Here is a 22,569-nt window from a genome sequence, read left to right on the forward strand (position 1 = left end):
GAAATAAAATTTTCTTCCTTAATACAATAAAAGCACAATTTTTGAAGCTGAATAAGTTAACCATTTTATTTTTTGATGTCTTACAATTTACGTTATCTTTGATATAAAAAAAGGAAAATATTATGTCTAGAGAGATTTTCTTATTTTTAGATCAAAAGAGGAGTGAAAAGACAAAACCGCCCCTGCATGCACAATAAAAACTCTTTAGAAAAAAATTTAATACAAGGGTAATTTAGTCATTTCATGATTTGTTACCCTGGAAATAAAAAAACCCTCCCTCAAAATAACATTTCCGTGAAAAAGGATCTTCAGTGCCCGAAAAGCATCTCTAACAAACTTCTGACTCATTTTTGAAAAATAATACTCCCTCCGTCATCCCTTTTGAAAAAATTATGCATATTAAGAAAAATGTTAGTTGAATAAGACTTTCCACCAAATACCCTTATTTAATGTATTGAAAAATGAGAATTGAACTAAATTTTAAAAAGTCAAATTCTGGGAACAACAAATATAGGGATAGTTTTGGAAAAGGAAAATACTAGAGGCCCCAAATATTGTTACAAAAATTGTTCCCAAATACTTTACAAATGGTAATTTTCCTATTAATAATATGGGACCCCGCGTGCATTCATATGTACCCACGAATTATATTTAAACACGTGTCATGCCACATCACTTTGTAACTATTTTGATATGAATTTTGGGTTACGTAGCATTACTATTTGAAAATTACCCATTAAATTTGTATTGAAACAACAGATGGACAGGTAATTTAGGACAATTTTTTTTTCAAAAAGGACATCACGGAGGGAGTATTAAAAAATTGGCTCTAACAAAGTTAGTACATCGATCAATGTGTCAAATTTAGTACATTATCCAACAATATTTTTTATATTAGCTCTTTATTCATAATTTATTAATAATCAATTCCATTATGACCAAAAGCTGTACAATAATTGGTGAACATAAAAATTTTATTAATAAAATATAGGTTAAAAGTTAATAATTGCTCTTAGTTGCTTTTAAAGTGAGAAAAAAAAAAGTTTTCAGAGTTTTAAAAAGCCTCTAAGAATATTTTGGAGTTTAATTTTGAATCATGCTCTTTATTTTTTTTGACTTAGGAAGATGTTTAAAGAGTTAATTAGTGATGTTCAAGGCTATATATATTTTGAAAATTTAATATTCATATAGAGTAAATTCAGATACTTTGGGCCATATTCAAGGGTTGGAGGCTTGGAGCACGAACCGTGGGTCTTACTGGCAGGAATGAGGATCGGTGTATACATTGGTCCTAATTTGAAAGGTTACATCTCTTATTATATCAAATTAATAACCCTCTTTTTGTGCAAGTTGATATGTTCTTTCACTTTTGATGATTTAATAATTTTCAGTAGAATATTAATTAAAAGCATTTTACAAGTTGCGAAATCAGAGAAATTGACTCCAGATTTAGCACCACCTTTGCCATGGAAAATTAAAATTATGTAACAAAATGTATTAAACACATATGATGTGATGTTGCCCATTCGAATCAAAATTACTGTAAGAGTATAAGTGTTTCATGATACCGCGGATGAATAACATCTTTAACATTTGAGTAAATACTAGAAAACCTACAAATGTTTCAGAATAAAAAAAATCTCTCACAGTGATGACATAGTAAAATGAATAGTTTTAACTGGGTTACGGTTGATGTAAATAAAAGGTTTCATTTTTTTACAATCAATTATACAAGAGACATGGCATTTTTTTGGTTTCCCTAGCATTTTTCCTTGAAGTTTTTTTATACCAAAAAACACACGCCATATAAGTTTAGCTATCAATAATAGAAAAACTCACAACATAATAAACACCAATAATTAACAAAACTTTGAAAAAAATTAGACCAAATAAGAACAAAAAATTATTCCTGCATTATATGAAGAAAACATTATATGTATTATTTTATACAATTCTAAGATTTCTAATAATGTTACAACATTTTTTTTACATCACAAATGAGACAGACTTACTTTTGCTACTACAACAGAAAATTGGCTATTTAACTAAACTTAGTAACCTGCTAAGCAGACAACTTATTATGCAACTATATTTAATGAAACTATAAGGTGTGCACATTCTTGATTCTAAAGATAATGTATGAGACTGTTCAACCAGCTGTAACACAAAGTTAATGTTACCAAACCTCTGACAACTCAACTGCCTTTGGAGAACTGCTTATAAGCTTGCTCTGCTCGAACTACTGCAAACAAATTTAACGACCAAAATTCTCCTGAATTTCTTTAGCAGACCTCTAGAAATTGCCAGTATTTCTCTATGTAACCATTCACACTAAACTCTGAGCTATTGTTTTGTTGCATATCATGTACAAGATTCCGAGGAGGCGTACATCAAAGTGTATTGTCAAGCTACAGGTACCTGACACTGGTAGGTACAGAGATTTTTTTTAAACTGGGTCTGCAAATGGTTTTAACTTAAACTAATAAAACAATATTTCCCGTCTGCAGATAATGAACAGTCATTCTTTTTCCACATACCAATATTTTACTTTAATAGGCTCCGCTTGGTTGTCTGAAAATAACTTGATTCTGAAAAATGTTTTCCACAGAAAATAGTTGTATGGAATATATTGGAAAAAAAATTCAAAACTTTTCTCGATATTTTTTCGAAAAAAATAACTTTCCAGAAAAACTTTGCCGCTATTTTGCTATAATGAAAATGGTGGGAAATGTTCATTTTGGAAATTGTTTTCCTGTTCTAAAAGGGCAAGTCATTTTTTGAGAAATTCATCACTTTTCCTGAAGGAATTTTCATCTCACGGAAAATATTTTATTTTATTTTCCTAAAAGACCAAACAGACACGGGAGAATCCGCTTCCAGAAAGTTAAACAGTCACAGAAAATATATTTTCCTGGAAAATACCAGAGTCCAAACAAACACCGGAAATATGGAAGAAAATGTTTTCCAGGAAAAAACGGAGCCTAAGATGAGATGATCTACAAGAGAAGAAAACCTAGTTCTAGAAACATAAAGAAGTTTCTTATGAATCAAGTACTCGGTGATTGATTAATGGATTACCAACCAGAGAAATGAAAAGAAAAACTCTATTTTCCTTGTGCAACTTATTTCCTTCTCAGACTAATTTATGAAACTTTGAATATTAATAACGTAATAAATTTCTCAAAATTATTACTAACTAAAAATTAGTATCACAAAGATGTCCAAAGTAGTTCTAATGCAGAATGCAATATTTGGAGAAATAGAATCGACTAGAAACACATAAAAAGAGACAGATATTAAGCCCAAACCTCTTCCCAGGTTCCGTTTAGGTAATTAAAAAGGATGGGTTAAATTTTTTTACCACCATGATCAAGCAATAATCAATACAAAAGAAAGTAAGCCAGAAAAATAAGCCTTTTTTGACATTTTATTCGATGTCAATTCATATACTATATTATATAGAGAGAGAACCATCAACTTTTGCTGAAAGTACCAAAACTTGGATTCGTAAAGTTGAAAACTTGTAAATTTTGCGATATGAAGAGACATACCGCATGCTCAATATGTCCGCACAGTAGGGAGAATAGACATGATCATGTAATGTTAGAATGTTGGTCGTGTCATTGTTGATGAACCACGGCCCACTGGAATGACACCATGAAAGTGCTCAACAGGCTCTACCTCGTCTAACCAATCAAAAACAAGGGAACATGTCAATAATAACTAGATCAGCATATATAATATATTAAATGTTAGTGTAACTACAGTAAACCGATGAATTGCATATGTATTATGTCTTGCATGATATATTTTACTTGCATTCTCAATGAATGTGCAAGTTTCTAGAATTTATAGTTTAATATGGTTTGTAGCGAATTTAGACTACATATATATTTGTATTTTCTGTGCTTGAACATATTGCTACAAGTCACTATAGCATCCACTTGTGATAGCTTATGTGTTTTAAGTGTATCCTATACACCTGAAGAATTTGGAAATGATTCATTTCGAACTCTGGACCAAATTTGTTTGTAATTTCTGAATAAACTACCAAGTAATATACTCTTGATAGATCTTTTATAGTGTCTTAGATATCATTTCCACTTCTCTTTCCTATTTTATTAGTTTTACTTGAAGAGTACTAAAAGCAATAGAAACACAAAATGTCTTTACCTAGTATTTCTTCCCCCGCCTGAGTCCCGGCAACTCCAATGCATGAGAACAAGGAGTCATCATCTATTTTTAACTGCTCATATGCGAGGTATATATCACCAATTGTCGCAGCCTCATAGAGCATGGTAAGATCCTTAATGCAGGATATGTCCTGAATCAAAAAACATAACATAGTTAATATGTTTTAGCTGTTGTAAATATAAATAATAAATTAAGAGAACGAAACCAAATATGGTACCGTTGAACAGACCTGAACTTAAAATTTTCTTTTTCATTGCAAATCCTAGGAAAAAAATAATTTAAAATGGGGGATATGCTTACAATTGTAAATAAATTAAGTGAATAAATTAATAGAAGTGAACATAAATTGTGCATTATCATACTTGTAATCATATAAAGCTAAATGGCTAACATTATATTTGTAAGTTGTTAGAAGGGATATAATTATATATATTAGTAGTTAAGAGCTGTAGAATGATTCAAATGAACAATAAAAATAAAAGAATAAAGAACAAAAGACTGAACTGATAGGGGTAAATAAATTTAAAAAAAGGAACTACAAACAAAGTGAAAGATAATAGGGTTATGATTAAAATAGTCGAGGTATATGCGTAATCAGCCTTATTCTACAGAATCTTCGGATAAGTTACTCAGCAGGTGAGGTTTATAATTCAAAGAGGATGAAGTAATATAATATATATATTTTTTTTAAAATAGACAATAACAAAGTCTGGTAACATACAGTCCCCCTGCCACTACAAGGGCTTTCTGTTTTAAATAAAGAGCATAGATGCCACTGAAGTGCACACGTTAGCTGATATGACAACTGTTTAAATTAATGGAAGCCGCAAAAAATAAGACAGCATTTATTAATTTCCAACTCACCTTCCTTGGCACAGAGGTTGCTTGCAAGTGTGCTAAGAGTCCAAGCCAATAAGCATTTGACTTGCTTTCAGCCTCATGTCTCATCAGCAGTGTCCGCTTCGCCTAGCAATGTCAAAATTGTATATTTTCATATACTAGTCAAGAACTGCATCATGGTAACAATTGACTGCAAAATAATTTCTATTTTCTGCTAATCTTTGAAGTACAATATGAGATGTCAACTTACACCAATATATACAGTAATGTTGCAATAGAGAGCAACCTTTTCGAAATACATCAAACAATTATCAAGTTTTATTAACCAATAATTTTACTGACCCGGTCTAATTCTCTTTGGACAACCTTGCTACTATGCAAGCCTCTTAGGACATTCTTGCAAGCATCAACTGCTTTATGGACCTATATGTAGGTCGTAACAAGAAGCTAGTGAGGGTGCATACAAGTAACAAACATCTTAAAATCAAGCAATTATGCAAGAACATCCACAAACCTTTGCCGGTGTTGACGTTACTGAGATCACATACCACCCAAGGTTCAGCCTATCGAACAGGTTTAGTTCGAAGGATACATCATAAGTCAATCCAAGAGAATCCCTGACTGTAGTAAAAAGCCTACAATGAAAGCAATCAACAATTTAGTCTTAGCTAATTTACAAAGTACAGAATAATTGGTAGTTAAAGCTCAGATCCTGATGAAAGCCTAACAACTTCCTGTTATAATACGACAAAACGGCTAATCAACGGGAAAAAAACCCATGGACAGCCAAGTAAAATACTGCAAGGGCATGATAAATATTGCAAGGGCAAGAACAAATGGGAAAATCCAGCTATATGTTAATGAAGAGAAACCAGAAAATTAATTATGTGTACTGAATCAAACTAAATGCAACTATGCTCGAATAAAGACATCATGCTACTCCATAGATCAAGACATCCTTTACTCGATTTGTTTGAGATATTTAATATCCGCACACTATATAGAATTGAAGCATATGCCAAAATAATGTGCATTGCTCGTACTAATACAATCAAAAAATGCTTGTAAGGAATCAACTCTGAAATCATGAGTGGTTTTCTGGCTCACATCTGTAGACACAGGCGAGGAGCACATAGAAATATCCGATTCACATTAAATGTGTGTTTCTCAACAGAAGTGTCAGCCAATGCAAAAGTTCAAATAATTCATACATGGCCAATATATTCTTGCAAGACTAGTAAGGTAGTTAGTAAATAAAAATAAATGTATTCAAGCAGGATGTGAAAATTGGGGTGCAGGTTAAGAAATTAGGTGGAAATAAATGAATTCTAACTTCTCATGCAAGGTTCACTCAAGTCTCATCTCGTCTACATTCTTTCAAATTCTTCCTTGAAAATTTACTTATATTAGGTTATAGGTAGAACTATAATAACTTAGCTAGCGCTGACATATTCACAGAAATAAGAGTTCTACCATCTCTCTATTCGATATAACATGCATATCAAAACTCAGGTGCTTTTTTTAGCAACCAAAATTTGATTATAAACTGCAAGTTTGTAACATAAGGTACTGTTTAACTGTTGCGGCGTTGAAAGTTACTGAATTAAAATCAAAGCACATGCAAAACAATACTAAGCCAACTTTTAGGTTTAAAAAATGTATAAACAATTCACTAGACTAAATGCTAACTATAGTGCTATAGACAATATTACCTCGAATTAATTATTTCTGCCAAAAGTCCCAGTGTAATGGCAAAGAATAATGGGTGACTGTGTAACCTTTTCTGCAGATTCTTCTTAACATCTTGAACCTCTACAAGAGACTCTTTTACTGATATTTCACCTGTAAAAATATAAGATTAGGAATTAGAAGTGCAGCTGCATTCAACACTAGTCAATATACCGTGTTCTTTCAGTTGAACTGATTAATTTCTCTTCTAAGCTAAATAAACATGTAATTGTCAGTGTGTCCAAGTTCCCCTCCAGTATCAATTCGATTAACTTCCTTCCTTAGAACATCCCTGATCCCTCTTTCTTGTTTAGATAATGATAATAATAAATAACATTTATAACAAATTTTATTTATCTATATTGCTTTTATAATGTTAAAACTTATCCTAATTTTAGTAGTAATATATATTATTTCATCTTATAAATTTACTTAAAAAATCAATGTGTACTTACAAAACTCTCATCACTATTGATTATTTAATACTATACATATATTTAATATGAATTTTATTGTCACTTCATTGAAGCATAAAAACATTATACATAAGCACATTTAGTTATCATAAACATGTCACATGAATATACTACTTGGCATATGATTGAAATAATTTGAAAAATACATATTTTCCCACTTAATATTAACTTGCATACATGTACATTTTTTTTATTAAAAAGAACAAGGGATTTACTTCAGAATTAAATCGATATTTTTGTCACTATTTTAAAGCAAAAAATATCATAAGTTATGCTAAAATATGTATATATACATATACATATATATATATATAATTAGCAGACTTTAAATTAAAATATTTAAACAATACATGACAATAAAAGAAAATAGCAATTTCCAAATTTAAACTTAAAGTTAAAATCTATGAATAAATTATAACATACAAATGATTTTTAAAATATTTATAAATTCTATAGCAAGCCACATCATTTACGAAATTATAAAATAAGAATGTGAATGACCTTAAACGCAACATAGGCAGGCAAGGTGGTAGTAACTAGTGTGCTACACATTAAATTCTACATAGGCACGTCTACTGTTCAGAGAACTGCTACAAGATATAGTTGCAGCAAAAGGAACAAAATGTGCAGGCCTAATCTTAATCACAATATGACACAGGTGTATACCGTCGTAGGAAAAAGCATCCCGTAAGCCTTCAAATAGATCTTCACCGAGGCATGAAAATCCCCAGCGGTTCGGTGCAGGGCCAGCAATATACGCGCATGCTCTCTCATCAGTATCATTTAAGAATACCTGCATTGAAAAAATAGATATAATGAGGCTGAAAGAAGTTTCAAACATCGAAATTGATTCAGTATCAGTATATGGATAATGAAATATAATTTAATTCCTTCATTCACAAATCAGACGGCGTGCTAAGATTTGAAATTTTAAGATATACTGCATCTTTGCATGTTTTATATAACAGAATTTAAACAAAAGAAGACCACCTAGACAGCTTAGGTGCTTGGGTGCCCCATTTGTGCCTAAGCAAGCTCTGTAATGTTTAAAATACTAATGGTATGCAAAAATAATAAGTGATGATTTACAATGGCATTGATCCGCACCTGTTGAAAATGCAAACTGGGTGGACACTGTTGAAAGATGATTGGGTGATATCTTTGCGCCCTTTCAGATCCAGTAGTTGCTGTAATTGTGCCAAGATAATCAAGAATACAGGACTCGATATCCTCCTCCGAAAAGTCCCCAACAATACTCACCTAATGAAATAAAAGAAGAGATGATTAGAAGAACTAGGTTAAGGATACAAAATAAAACCAAACACAAAACAAATTGATAAACATGATAAACATAAGGGAATAGGAGACCGCACCTCCATATTATCACTAACAAATTGGCTCATCACTGCATCTTTCACGCATTGCAATGTTAAATTCTGTAATGATTGTGGTGTGGGTTCCACAAACCGTTCATCTCCATTCAGCATTGCTTGCATGAGCTTGTGAGCCGTTGAGCGTTCTAGGCTTTTTGGTATAGAACGGTAATAGGATAGGTATAACTGTCTTGCCCTATCAAATGCTTCATCAAGCCACACACTATGCTGCAATTGACAACAGGTATTATATTTGTATGAATCCTGAAGACTTTACTCATAAAATATATGCAAAAGGAGTGTTACCAAGTACATCTTGGCTACGATTCAACATAGGTGCACCAAGCCCGTAAAAAACAAAAGGGAAAAGAATAGACTAGTTGCCCACTTCATAATGCTACAAGGGAGTACTATTTCACTAAAGTTTTGCGGACTGTCTACTCACCAACACCGACAAATCCCAGCTACCCGTATATTTTTGAAACTTGAGCACAATTAAAACTCTACTTCAAAGATATAATAATTATACTATGTCAATGCACCACAAAGAGATGCACTCTAATACTAATAATGTGGGAAGGGTAAGATTTATAAATACCCTTGCCAAGTTAATTTACCTCGAGTACCATGTGAAGCAACTGGAAAGCCGCACGCATCCCGTCATCTCTTAAAGTGAAACGAAACTCCATACAGATAAATTCTTCGGTTGACTCAAGTGAACAATTAACAAGGTGATTCACACAGAAAAGTTCAACCTAAAAATAAACTCATGACTATCAAAAAAAAGATATTGGAAAGCAATATATTGAAAATGAAGAAGCCAGGATATTCATAGAGAATAAAATTAAGATCATCAGTGCAGAAGAATAGTAAAAACTATGACCAACTGCTGTGTACATATTAAATGCAGTAAAACCAGGGAATATTTGCTCAATAATAGGTGTGCACGCATATCTTATCGCCTGAAATAAAGCTGGATGAAGACGTAAAGCAAACTATTATATAAACTGAAACAGGGACCAAAAATAAATAAAGCAATCTTTATTTGAAGAGATTGTACAGAGACAAGATGTGAAACAAGATCACACAGCTATAACTAATATTGAATAAAGATATCAACAAAACGATAAAAATGAACTACCTGCTCTCTTGAAAAATTTCCGACACGGCCACCCTCGCTAAGAGTTCGAACTCCCAAAACCACAGCTCCCTTTGCCTCCAGAGTTTCAGCTGCTCGTCCACCACCAACTATGAGACGCATGACTCCTCCTTTTGCCTCATTACTTGTTATCTTTCATGCAAAAGAACACCAAAGTAGGCTCAGTAGGTAAAAAGCTGCATAAACTACTAAAAACCAACATGTGCCCCTCAAAACCTGTGGTCTTATATAGAAAGGATTATTCCATCAGATTAAACACTTATAAATAGTTCAGCAATTCATTTTTTGTGCCATTTACCAAAGTCAACCAAGTAAATAAAGCTATGCAGAATAAAGAGCTGGCACTGCAACTCCTAAATGCAGAAAATAAGATTATTACCTGAATGTAACTATCCAGACAACTAGCTAGTAACACAAACTACATTTGACAGACACCATAATTAAGTTTGCAAGTAACGTAATAGATGTCCTAAGGATATACCTTGTAATTTACTGGGATTCCATTAGAAAGACGCCGCTGAGTGATTCCAGTTTCTTTGTCATAGACTTTGGAGGAACTCACATCTTGACTTACTGAAATAAAGCTAGGTTCACGTTGCAACCTTAGTTCATCAAGCTGCTTAGAGGTTATCAATTCTTTTGGCACTTCAAGCTGCACATGTTGATACATAAGATAAACAGAGTTGTGGATTCCAAATTAAATATCACATGACGAAATTTTAAGCAATAAAGCAAAAGCTTAAGGAAGGTCACCTCCGGCTCTGGCTCTATTGGTTCTTCTAGACCTTCTTTGGCCGCAGATATTATCTCCGTTGGTGTTATTCTAAACTCGGATTCACCTATTCCCTCAACATGTACTTTTTTAGGCACACAGGCAACAACTGCAGCAGGAATGGGTGCAGATGGTTTCCCAAAATCAGAGATGTATTCCAACACTTTGGCACCAATTGAGTTGACCTGCCATAGAACACAAGACATGTGGTTTTATATGACGATAGTGTATGTCAGTAAATTTACAGCCCAGATATACCACTCATGTGGGCATATTCCCACCAGATATCCGCCAGTGGTGGCATCTTATCATTTAAGCAATAATACTTTACTGTCACATCAATAAGGTTAAAACAGGAAACAGTGTGTAAATCCAATTAATAAGAGAAAAACAATGGACAACCAATAAATAAATCAAGACATAATACAGACATTCAGTTTAATACATATATCACAGTAAGCACAAATGCCTCATGAAAAGCAAGAATATCGTTGGCAGGGTAGAATGAGCATTACTTCTTCAAGAGTTACTGTCCCAGCAACAGCGAGTAAACTCTCATGACTTTGCATCTGATCCATGATGGTATGACCGAGTGCATCACTCTCCATAACAAAGTCCAAATTATCCAAAGATGATACATTGTCAATCATAGCTGCTAACTGTTCACTGTCTTTTAACAAAGCATCCATGTATCGAGCTAATTCTCCTTTTGTGACACCAAACTCCTTAAGCCTCCGGACCTAATGTAATGACAAATATTAGTTATACTAGGTTATATCCCGTGCGATGCACGAAATGCTTTTTATTTTACATTATTTTTTAACTTAATTTAAACTAAAATTAAATATAATTACCCGCCTTATTTTGAAAAAAAATAGTAAATTTATTATTTAAAATTAAAAAAAAAAGTTTTAGTTGAAAATTTTAATTAGTTAGTTATTAGTAATTGTAATATTTTATTTTATTAAATAGAATTTCCCGTGATATTTTTGGAAAAGATAACATGTTTTAGTTGTAAAGGGTAATTTAGGATTAAAATAGGTTTCAAATAAATAGGTCCTAAAAATTAGGAAGGGTAATTAAGTAATTTCAGACCAACCGACTACCAAATTTTTAATGTTTCGTCTATTATAATATAGTATAGATAACTAAAATCTCAAACATCTTACTACTGGATCACTTTTTCCAATAAAAAAGGGGAAAATATTTTCAATAAAAAAGGGGAAAATATTTTTTTTTTAAAAAAAGAAAGAAAAAGGAAAAGGAAAAGGTTGCAAGGTAGTAAGATTAGGGAAGCAAAAGTTCCTTTCTGTTACATGTACAGATATTAAAATACGTTTAAAGCACAAGCAGTTGATGTTATGCAATTTAATTTAATTTTTATAAAACTAAATGCAACATTTTAGTTGATTAATGATTAATATTGGCAGTCACTACAGACAGTAGAGTGAAACTTATGCACAAACCTCCTGCACGGCAACTTTAATAGCATTTTGCCAATTTCTGGGTTCTGCAGTTACTGTAAGAGTGGTCACGGTGCAACCTTCCCTCCCAGAGTCACTATGATCCAACTCGATGGAGGTGAATGAAGGATTTGAGCTCTGCCAAAATATTTTGAGTTAGACAAAAGTAATCATATAAACATTTATAACTCAGTATTAAAAAGGCCACATATTATGAATGTAGAAGCAAATAGAAAACAAACGCAAAATATAATGACCTTTTCAAGCAGTTATAGGTTAAAAATATGAGAAAATATACTTATCATCTATAGTTTGTACTTCCTTCAGAACTGTGAGCTTGTTGACGAAAATTGACCGAACAGTCTTATCAATTATTAATTATTAAAGCCGAACGGTAAACTTTGAAGCCTATTAATTTGGCAAGAAACCTTTCTTGGTACAGGGTCGTTTCATCAAATTCAATCACAGTATATTACTTCAGTGGATGAATTTTTATAGTACTATAATACTATTATGTAAGGATGCATGTTATTTCTTCTGAATAAGAAGGTCTTTAATTCGAGTTGCAATATCTTTACTAAATTCTTGCAAATTCAATTCTTCTTACTTTAGTTCAAATATGAAAAGAAGAGCCCAATACAAGCAGTTAGTTAGTCAATTGGTATATATTGACTGGTTACAGAATCCTATTTGACAGTGGGAATATTAATTTATAAGAATTTATTGAATAGTCTACAAGAATCCACAGTGTCAGAACCAACAAATTTCAGTCTTACCCCTTTTATTCATTAAAGGCTAGTTTAAGGTTCAATCCATGACCTAGCTGATAGCAAACAGACACTTGAATATCATGCAACCCTATGTCATGACCTAGCGGATACTTACTACTGTATATTATATTTTTCTATTTGAAATTTAAAAATAATATATAAAAACTGTCAACAAAATTAATATTGATGCAAGTGTTTTATTTAATAAACTTGAGTAATCTTTTTCAAAATTCAAACTCCTCCATCTCATTTATATTGTCCATGAATTTAAAAACCATGTTTTGTTAATCACATCAAATGAGATGGTTATTACAAAAAAATTCGCATTACTGTTTAAATAAAATAACAAAATTGAGCTAAAATATACCATATTAACTGAACGCGGAACAATATTGGAAACATGATCATTATAAATGGACGACTGTTACTAATTAATACATACTGACGAGTGACTTTCACTTTCATGAATCATGTGTTTGCTTGTATGTGTATGCATATGTATATGTGGAAAAGCAAGTAAAAGCTTAACGAAAATAGACCAGCCTTACATGCTTGAACCACACAGTTGTGTGCCTGAACATTTTAGGCCACTATGATACTGCTTATAATTTTCCAGGTATACATAACTCATGACTATGAAAAGCTTTAAATAGTCAAACCTTCACGACATATGCTTAAGTGAAATTTTACAAAAGTTCACCTTGTATCGAGTATTAATCCTGAAATGCAGAGCAGAAAGAAATATTCTCTTCATCAAAACATTTCGCAAGTCTCCATATGTTCGTACTTTCTTAACAGGAATCTGCATTAAAAATGAATATACTAAAAAGTTAAAAACTAATGACCACCGACGCATAATTACCTGCAATACAAAGTATAAACAGACGTCTGGGTATAGATTAGGTTTTCCAGTTACAAAATTTCGTAATGTGGTTTTTTAAAGCACATTAAAGACGTGAAATATATCAAGTCGCATGCAGGAAGTACAAAATTTTAATCTCTTTTTTCTTTCAATAACCAACCCATCAACCCCACCCCTGCCCTCGAAAAGAAATATCCGGAGACGTAGATTCATGGGATAACATGACAGTTTTGTACCAGGACATTAGGATTCTAAGTTCTGACCCAAGCTTCTACAATATACTTCTAAACCCAGTTCTCTTGATCAATCTTTTTCAAATTTATCCCTCTTTACTTCTATACACTGATGCACATTCTCATCTACTCTTTTAGTCACAAGAAATAAAAAGTAATCAAATAGAAGGCATAGGTAAGCAAGTTGGTAACGGTGTACAAAACTGATAACAAATTCTATCAGAAGCTCTATTAAGTCTGCTACGGGATTCGATTTAATCAACAGAATTCAACTTAAACAGGTGGCTGGCTATCTTTTACTGGATTGGAATCAATAAAATGAATCCAACTCAAACAGGTGCAACTCACGACAGATGTCTAATGAAACGATTACCAGAAATAAATGCTAGCTACTGGGGCTATGGAAACCTCTTTATTCAGATAAATTTCCATTAAGTTATCTATAAACATATCTACATTAATTCAAAACACTAGACTCTTCATTTACACGCCTATTTTGTTCATTTAAAACATGAATACTAGGAACGACTTTACCTGATAAAATCACCTCTTACCTATTGACTTGATTTATACTTTTGAATGCATTAATCTAGTAAAAATTTGATTTCCGTACATCATTTAAAATCTGATAACAAATTGATTCTCAATATTTGTAGCTATCTTCAGTTTCCCAAGTATTCTCTCTTATCCAAGCCACTGTGCTATGACTTTTGAAAGATTTGATTCTCCTCCAGTTCTGCATTTTGTCCTTGCGAATTCCAAGGCTCCAGTTCATGGTGAATAACATATTCAAGCTCATTTTTACAAGTCTAAGGGGGCATTTGGTTCAAGGTTAAAGGATCCAATTAATGTAAATCAGAATCTCATTTCCACTTACAGGTGTTTGCTCGGAGAATTCTTTTGATTAGAAGGGTCGATGCATTACTGTTAACTAGATATTGCATGCCTTACTATAACTATGGTACCCAATTTGATTCCCATAACAACAACATTCCAAAGGCCCCCTATGAACCAATGTTTACTTCAGTGTTAATTAAATCCAATCCAACCATAAGATGAAGTTTCTGCACCCAACCAAGAACAGAGAGCAAAGAATGTCACCAGAATTCAGGGAAAACTTATGATACTAAACCACTATGGGAAGAGCTAATGGGTAGCACCTTAGAACAGAGAGCTAATGGTGGCTGCTGCAGAGACCAACACCAAACCTTCCAGCTCCATTCTAGAAACTAAGAAACAAGGTAACCCTCCAGGACAGTTGGAGATGGTTTGCAACATAACAGCTGAGAGACCAGTATATGAACGAAGCAGATTCTAGGTATTTAAAGATATACTTCCCTACCTATAAAGATGGTAAGCATTTTAAGTAACTGAAAGACCATTGCAACACTAAGATTGAACTTTACAGGGTGAAAAATGGCTATATTAGCTGCTACGCCTTTACAAAACATATATAATTCCTTGTAAACTTATAAGAAATTAATGATAGGATAAACAGAGGCAGAACAATCTTGGTTTAAAGAAGCCTTCATCTATGAGGCAATTTATGGTGATGTGTTTAAGCTGTTGAAACTCCTAAAGTAGGATGCGTGCATCAACAACTTATTTAACAAATTTGGACAGTTGAGTGGTAAAATATTTTTGAAAAATTCAGCCCTTACATATAAATCCACCCACATTTCGTTTTCAAGGTACTGAAACTCGAAACCATAGATAAGGTTAACTCACTGGATTAGATCATTTAAGAAACCTAATGTGTCAATTAAGGAACAAATACATAATGCAGTACCCCCTATTTCCTACCCCTATCCTTTTGGTTAATAGGAAGACGGTATGTGGAGATTTTCTATTGATTTAGGAAGCTTAATATTAAAAAAAAACAGACGAATTTCGAATCCCTGCAATTATTGAGCTGGCTGATCAGTGTTACAGAGACAATAATACTATAAGACACCAATACACTTGTTTGAACAACACATAGTAGGAACACAATAAAGATTGATAACTATATATAACACTCAACACTCTGAATCAACTTTCCCTAGCTATGCAACAAATCGTGATAACAATCAAGTCCTTGACTTGCCTACATAAAGTGCACACTCTCACTTGTTAAACATTCAGTCAAAGTAACTATGAGACTTAAATTTACTGAACATGTTATCTAGGATCAATTCACAATGATTTTCAGCTGTATATACTGTTTACAAAATATGAATTATTTGCAGGACACTTACACGTGCGACAGTTGTAATTTGTTGTAGACCAACAAAAATAGGACTGCTGGGGACAATACATGGGTCAAGTTTTATGTGGATTACTTGCACTCATTTTCTAAATAACTTCTATGTGAATTTTGAATATTCCGAGTATTACAAATATGCTTCAAAAAAATATGACTTGAAACCATTTCTATATATAGGTCACCATTTACTATTCATACCTTGCAGAACATATTAACTGAGAAATTCTGAAGCAACTCATGCTGAAATATTTGAGGAGATTTCACATATTCACCAACCCCAGGAAGAGACCAGTTATGCTCGACAGGAGGGCGAACTGCATGTCTCTCCTTCCTAATCATTTTTGAGTGGTCAGTGGATAGAGATGACCTATCTTGAGATAAATTACCTCCCAACCCTACTGTCAGCTTAGGAACGAGAAAATTAGCCATTGCACCAAATGCACTGGGAGTAGGTGCTGTAATAGTCTCATTTTCTATTCCTGTCTGCCCAAAGACAGCCTGCAGAGCATTTATGATAAACGTCACACCAATAGAATGGAGCCAGAAGTGATAAAATAAAGTTCCAAACACTGTTAAAACACAAAAAACCCCAGAAATGAGCAAAGCTCGTCATGACATACTTCAATATGACCTATTGTTTTTGAAATGTTATCAACGTCTCCCACGATATATAAGGTTGCATTTGCTGGAAAGTACCATCGCTCATGGAATTTCCTTATTTTATCTGCATCCCACTTCTTAATTTGCTCTTCTAATCCGATTGGAAATCTTTTGCTCAACTTGTTTTCAGAATGCAAATGTTGGAGCAACTAAAATTGGAAACCAGGGAAAAAATCAGTTAGTCTGACGTACAGAAATAGGAAAAACTGAAAATAATGTGAATCAGTCCTGAATAATTAATATATGCATATTTATTTATAAGATAAAAAGGACTTAAGTAGGATTGCTAGCTGCATGCACCTGGCAATCAACACGATACTCGATGGTATTCATCATCTGCAGTTCTGATAATATAGCTCGCCTTTCTTTTTCTACTCGGGAAGCAAGAAAATTGGGGTGAAAAGCTATCTGTATATATCACAAGATCACAATTTTAATAAGTAGCATAAACCTAACACTAAATTCAGGAAATTGAAGCAGAGAGCATATAAAATATATTTGTAAGTGCAGCCACTCAATGATCAGGCATTTGATCACTCATACCTCACTTAATGCATCCAGAACAACCGGAAGTAAATCTCCATCAGAGTCCTACAAAAAAATCAATTAAGTGTTAGTTTTGCAAACAAGGTGAACAGATGGTAATATCAAGCAATGTAAATTGTGATAATACGACAAACAAGTAATACTAAATAACTATATAATTTTAGAAAATTAGATTAGGGATACAACAAAGCAGTACAAAGGTCAAGGATGATATAAATAGTTTCCCTCTATAAATAAGTAAATTTGTATCCTAATTCCTACAAGCATAATCAAACAGGGGTCACTAAAATGTGTACCGATTTCTACCTGAATAAGATAGCCCAGTAATAATATTACTATCGAAACAAATGTCAACAATGGCAAATCTCATAGCACCACATGAACTGTTGAGTATGGCATGTCTTCACGTACAAAAAAGGATGTACCAACTTCTACGAAATCTATGATGATAATACAACCGATCTCTACTTTCTTGAGTAGATATTTGGTTCTGAGTTGTTTCATATTGATAGTTAAATCTACTTCTCTCTTTTTTTTTGGGGGGGGTGATGGGGGTTATCTTTATCATGTTGGACCTTTTTTGGAATTTGAGGTTACATAGGAATTAGGCTGACGAGTTTATTTACTGATGCTCAGACTTTCTGTTGGCTCTGGACTATAGTACATCAACATGCATATAAAAGAAACAACCAGGCCAAGTGACAGTTATAAAAGATGAGAAGGGCCAACAGAGTTATAAAAGGTTTTATTCACTGAGAAAGAATAAAGTAAAGGGAGGGCCTGATCGAGCAAAGCAGTCCACTATCATTTACTTGCTTCTAGTTACTTTATTCTGCAATCTTGCCAGTATGCATTTAAATTAGCATACTATTTAAGATGTAATAAGCATTTCCATTTTATATGTTTCAATGTGAATAGACTAACTAAATATTGTTTGCTCCCCGATATATGCGGTTTCCATACATATAAATTAAAAAAAAAATCAAAATATCTTAGTGGGTTATACAGTGAGAGCACGTACACTACCATATAGCTTATATTACCATGGAATTTTGTTTATTGCAATACAAACTTTACATATAGGTATGACAAACCTTTGTACGAGTTGGTGAATGAATATGAAACACGGTATGATGAAAATCTGTGTAAGCATTAGATCGTGCCCCCGTACCCAATAGCTTTTCACGCTTTTTACTCCCAAGAAATGCAACGTGTTCAATCATATGTGCTATCCCTTGTTCATCTTCTTCTTCATCAATTGATCCCGCATGAACCTCCATGTGTGCTTCAAACCTATACTTCAGGAAGTATGTAAATTCATGAGAGAGAGAGAGATTGCATTGTTTCTTAATTTGCAAAATATATATATATACGAAAAACTCTTCTTTAACCATGTGAATGTTCTATAACATATTAGAGTCTCTCTCTCTCTCTCTCTCTCTCTCTCTCTCTAACATACATTGGATAATTACTGACCCTCCCTACGATAAATAGTAAATAATTTACCAAAAAACAAATTACAAATTTCCCTTCATACCGTAAACAAACAAATTCTTTAATAATAAATATTTGAGCATGCTCGCATCATGATATTCTAAAATAGACAAGTACTTTAAGCAGTACAAGAAGACCAAAAAAAAATTTAGAAGAAAAGAAGAAATAGGTCCATTAAGATATTTATATCTACTTGACAAGCTGATCCAAATAGCTAGCAATTTTAGCTGCAATGCCAACCCTAAAGCAGATAATTAGCGAAAATGCATCAAACTCTTAGAACACCATAATCAAAGACTAGGCATCACATACAACTTAAAATTATGATAAAACTTATTCACATTAATTGTCAGAAATTGTCAGGGCAGGGACACTATATATACTCCATCCCTCATCCATGATATTCGAACTTATAAGTATTACATACATTAATATTGTCTTACATATCGCCGGATTAAACAAACATGGTCCATTTTAGTAAGCAGAAAATGCAAGCAAAAGGTATAGTACTAATTATGGTCGAACTATCCAGGCACACTTAAACATCCATACAAGTACTTCTACGTGAAACTCTGTGGATCCTACCAAAGTAATATACCTATTTGCTGGAATCTTATTTGGTAAAATGAGGTATCGAAGTCCATTATTCAATTGTCCTCTATACAACTTCGGGTGAGACGGAAGCTCTGAAGCTAAAAAATCCTCTAAGGACGTAATTTGACCGCTTCCTATTTGAGGATCCAATAAATCCAAATCCTGTTTCTCTAAAACGCCATCTGGCCAGGTTGTACTAGCTGCATGTGGCTCATCTGGACCCACAACAGCGTGAGGAGTATGAGCTTGCTTCACCTAAAAATATACATGATACATGCCAAGATTAGTAACAATCCGTGAGCAAAGAGAGACTACACTGACTATGGTTTGAAGAGAATCCTTCAGACAAATAAAAATATTCAATATGGGCATATTAGAAGTGTAGAACTGGACAGAAACAGCAGCAATTAAGGACCTATTAAAAAGTTTACCTTTACGAACATGTAGCACATAATAAAAATAATGAAAATTTGGAAATAAAATAAATGCTGTTGAAACACAATTGGGTGGAACATTCCAAGCCAAAAATTGGAAGTACAAGCAATGTGTAGCAATCAATCACTTGTAACATGGTAAGTAAGAGGTTGATAAATAGTTTCTTATGGCATAAAGTTGCCCAGGGAAATCAAATACAACATCTGCTACTAGCGAATCACAAAGATATCCTATCTGTGCCTTGGGCTGCACTTGCATCTTTCATGCTCAAGTCTTAACACCAATGACAATCGGCAACTTGGAAACCTACGTGTAATACTTCTATTTATAAATAAATTTTGAATAAAAATTAAGAGGTCCTCCGAATAACCTTTAGAATTTTGGTTTGGAAATCTGATTATATAAAGTTAGCCAATTCAGCATCCAAATATATCAGTATTTCACTGGTCAGCTTTATAGTACATATATGAATAATACGGTTAACTTCATATTCTCATTATAGACATTCTTTCGTTTGGTATGCCAATATAGAAACTCAAGAACACATGCGAGAAATACTTCATGACATACTGTAAGAGAAAGGGTCAAATAACAGGAGAAAGAACCAGGATTAGTAAACTTACAAGGACATTGTCAAGTCCTCTCCTTGATAAATAAGAAGAAGATTTGTCGACGAAAACTGTTGGCATAGCTCTGTTCAAATGAAATTTCCTCCTGACACCATAATGAAGGCAAGAGGAGCATCTCAATCGATCAGATGATACTTTTTGCATTGATGATTCAACCCGGACTGGACTGTATTGCTTCCACACATTCTACAATTAACAAAATGCAAAAGTAAAACAAAAACTAAGTATATTAAAATCATATAGCTCTCCGTACGTAAATGCATAAAAGTTAACATCCAATTCACATCACTTCCGAACTTAAAATCCAATCAATTGTATCTCAAATAGATCATTATAATATGAAACTAACGAAAAAGAACTCATCCTCAATAAACATTACATTTGCCGCTCGCAGAAGTATCCCAATATACTGTACTACAACCAACAGAAATCGTGTATACATATTACAACAATTTGACCTCCAAAAGCTTGCAACTTTAATTACAAACACAATTCAGCTGGTCCATTACTGAACATAAAAATCAGTTTCGAAAACTTAAAAATTCATTTTGGCCGAAACACGACTTCAATTATAATCAAAACTCCGAACACACTATCACACCGCATGAAAATTAGGAAAAACATAACAAACTAACTCACTAACAGCCACAAAAACCAATGAATTCAACCTTATTAGTGACAAACTGAGCTCGAACAGGCCTCCGTTTCGCTTTCGACAAACTAATCCTCCTGGTCTGCCAATTCCTCGACGCCACAACGCTCGCAGTCGACGGAACATAAGCTAAAGGCTTGACTTGAATCGGAGCAACCATAGGCGTTGCGCCTAGCATCGCCGATGAGGCCTGCATAGCAGCAATTCAATCTGTATGTATAGGCGTGTGTATAATTCTAGGGTTTATGATATGAAAGCCAGCCCCAATTTGGGTCAAAGAGAGATGATAGTTAGGGGATGATAAAATAACAGAATGGAGAGTTCAACCAAAGACAAATGTATGGCAGAGTGAGTGGTGGCGGTTTAAACAACTGATCTCATTTTTAATTTTAGGTCTTTTTTATTTCTAATTAGGAATTTTTGAGGTATATATCTTATCATATATTAAAAATATATACAATTATTATTATTAATTATATACTTGGTAATTTTAGAGATGATAATTATACAAACTTGCATGTACAACTAAAAGTATGTATAAAATAAAAATGAAAAGAAAATATCACCAAATGTCATGAATATAACTCTATTTTGTGATGGTTTGAGCTAGAGATGTTTAAATGATCAGAAATCAGAAATTTTATCAGATTCGGGAGAAAATTTGAAAAGATTGATTCGGAAAAAAATTTGACTCAGTCAATGGGACTTGAACAAACCTTTTTTTTCTTGAAAATTCGTTTCGATCTGAAACTCAAAAAATTCGAATAAAAGTCTGAATTTAAAAAAGTACAGATAAAATTATATCACCAAATTTCATGAAAATAAAGTTATTTTTTTGCTGAGCTCAATGGAAAAAAAATAAATTATTCGATTATAGTTTAGTTTAACGGGCGCACTATGTGTATATGCTTAATTACTTTAAAAAATAAAATTATTTGATTTTTACCTGGAAGAAGAGAAATTACCAAAAATTGATTAATTTTCTTTTATTTTACTATCTTCTGAAATATTAGGGAAAATATAATTTAAATCAAAAGCAATTGAGTACAACTTATTTAAAAAAAAACAAACCTAGTATTAAAAATCTTAACTTCTATGCCAAGAAGATCGGCAATAAAAGCAGTACAAATAAAAATCATAAAACAATATTACATCCATCTCTAAATATTTTTTTATATTTTTCTTATAAAGTAATTCAAATCATTTTTTATTTCCATTTTGGGCCATAAAAATAAATAAGTTTATACATATATATTTATTTATTTATTTATTTACAAGGTGCGCTCAACTTAGAATCATTTCTTAAATATAGCAATTTAGAACCATTACAATACATGGCGAATGATGCTAACACTATATTTTAAATTTGTTCTCATGCTCTAAAATTACACACATGTTTATTGCATCCTTGTGTATACTTATAAATGTTTTTAAAATACAATAC

The 22,569-nt window shown here is 32.8% G+C and overlaps 1 protein-coding gene across 1 annotated transcript; it reads right to left on the reverse strand.

Annotated features, from left to right (window-relative positions):
• Nucleotides 1–1,890: 1,890 nt before the first annotated feature.
• On the reverse strand, nucleotides 1,891–21,480 carry LOC141671831 (stromal processing peptidase, chloroplastic). The gene is made up of 25 exons (XM_074478217.1): nucleotides 21,142–21,480; nucleotides 20,468–20,659; nucleotides 19,414–19,664; nucleotides 18,416–18,614; nucleotides 17,319–17,366; nucleotides 17,076–17,183; nucleotides 16,736–16,924; nucleotides 16,314–16,613; nucleotides 13,476–13,577; nucleotides 12,009–12,143; nucleotides 11,058–11,282; nucleotides 10,524–10,727; nucleotides 10,252–10,422; nucleotides 9,753–9,902; nucleotides 9,229–9,366; nucleotides 8,612–8,839; nucleotides 8,346–8,498; nucleotides 7,905–8,031; nucleotides 6,747–6,876; nucleotides 5,549–5,669; nucleotides 5,377–5,457; nucleotides 5,059–5,160; nucleotides 4,174–4,324; nucleotides 3,552–3,686; nucleotides 1,891–2,424 (listed from the first exon to the last, which is right to left on the reverse strand). Exons 1-24 carry the CDS (start codon nucleotides 21,319–21,321, stop codon nucleotides 3,604–3,606), a joined length of 3,768 nt encoding a protein of 1,255 aa, XP_074334318.1. The 5' UTR covers nucleotides 21,322–21,480; the 3' UTR covers nucleotides 1,891–2,424; nucleotides 3,552–3,603.
• Between the last annotated feature and the right edge of the window lie 1,089 nt (nucleotides 21,481–22,569).

This window comes from Apium graveolens, chromosome 7, assembly GCF_009905375.1.
Source record: "Apium graveolens cultivar Ventura chromosome 7, ASM990537v1, whole genome shotgun sequence".
Taxonomy (NCBI): Eukaryota; Viridiplantae; Streptophyta; class Magnoliopsida; order Apiales; family Apiaceae; genus Apium; species Apium graveolens.

Bases quoted from the DNA above. Each gene is read 5' to 3' on its own strand.
- LOC141671831 (XM_074478217.1), bottom strand. From the start codon at position 21,321: ATGCAGGCCTCATCGGCGATGCTAGGCGCAACGCCTATGGTTGCTCCG. The intron at 9,903-10,251 runs GTATATCCTTAG...TTTGCATGAAAG, and splicing joins GAATCCCAGTAAATTACAAG to ATAACAAGTAATGAGGCAAA. The intron at 5,670-6,746 runs GTAATATTGTCT...CTTTCATTGTAG, and splicing joins GCAGAAATAATTAATTCGAG to GCTTTTTACTACAGTCAGGG.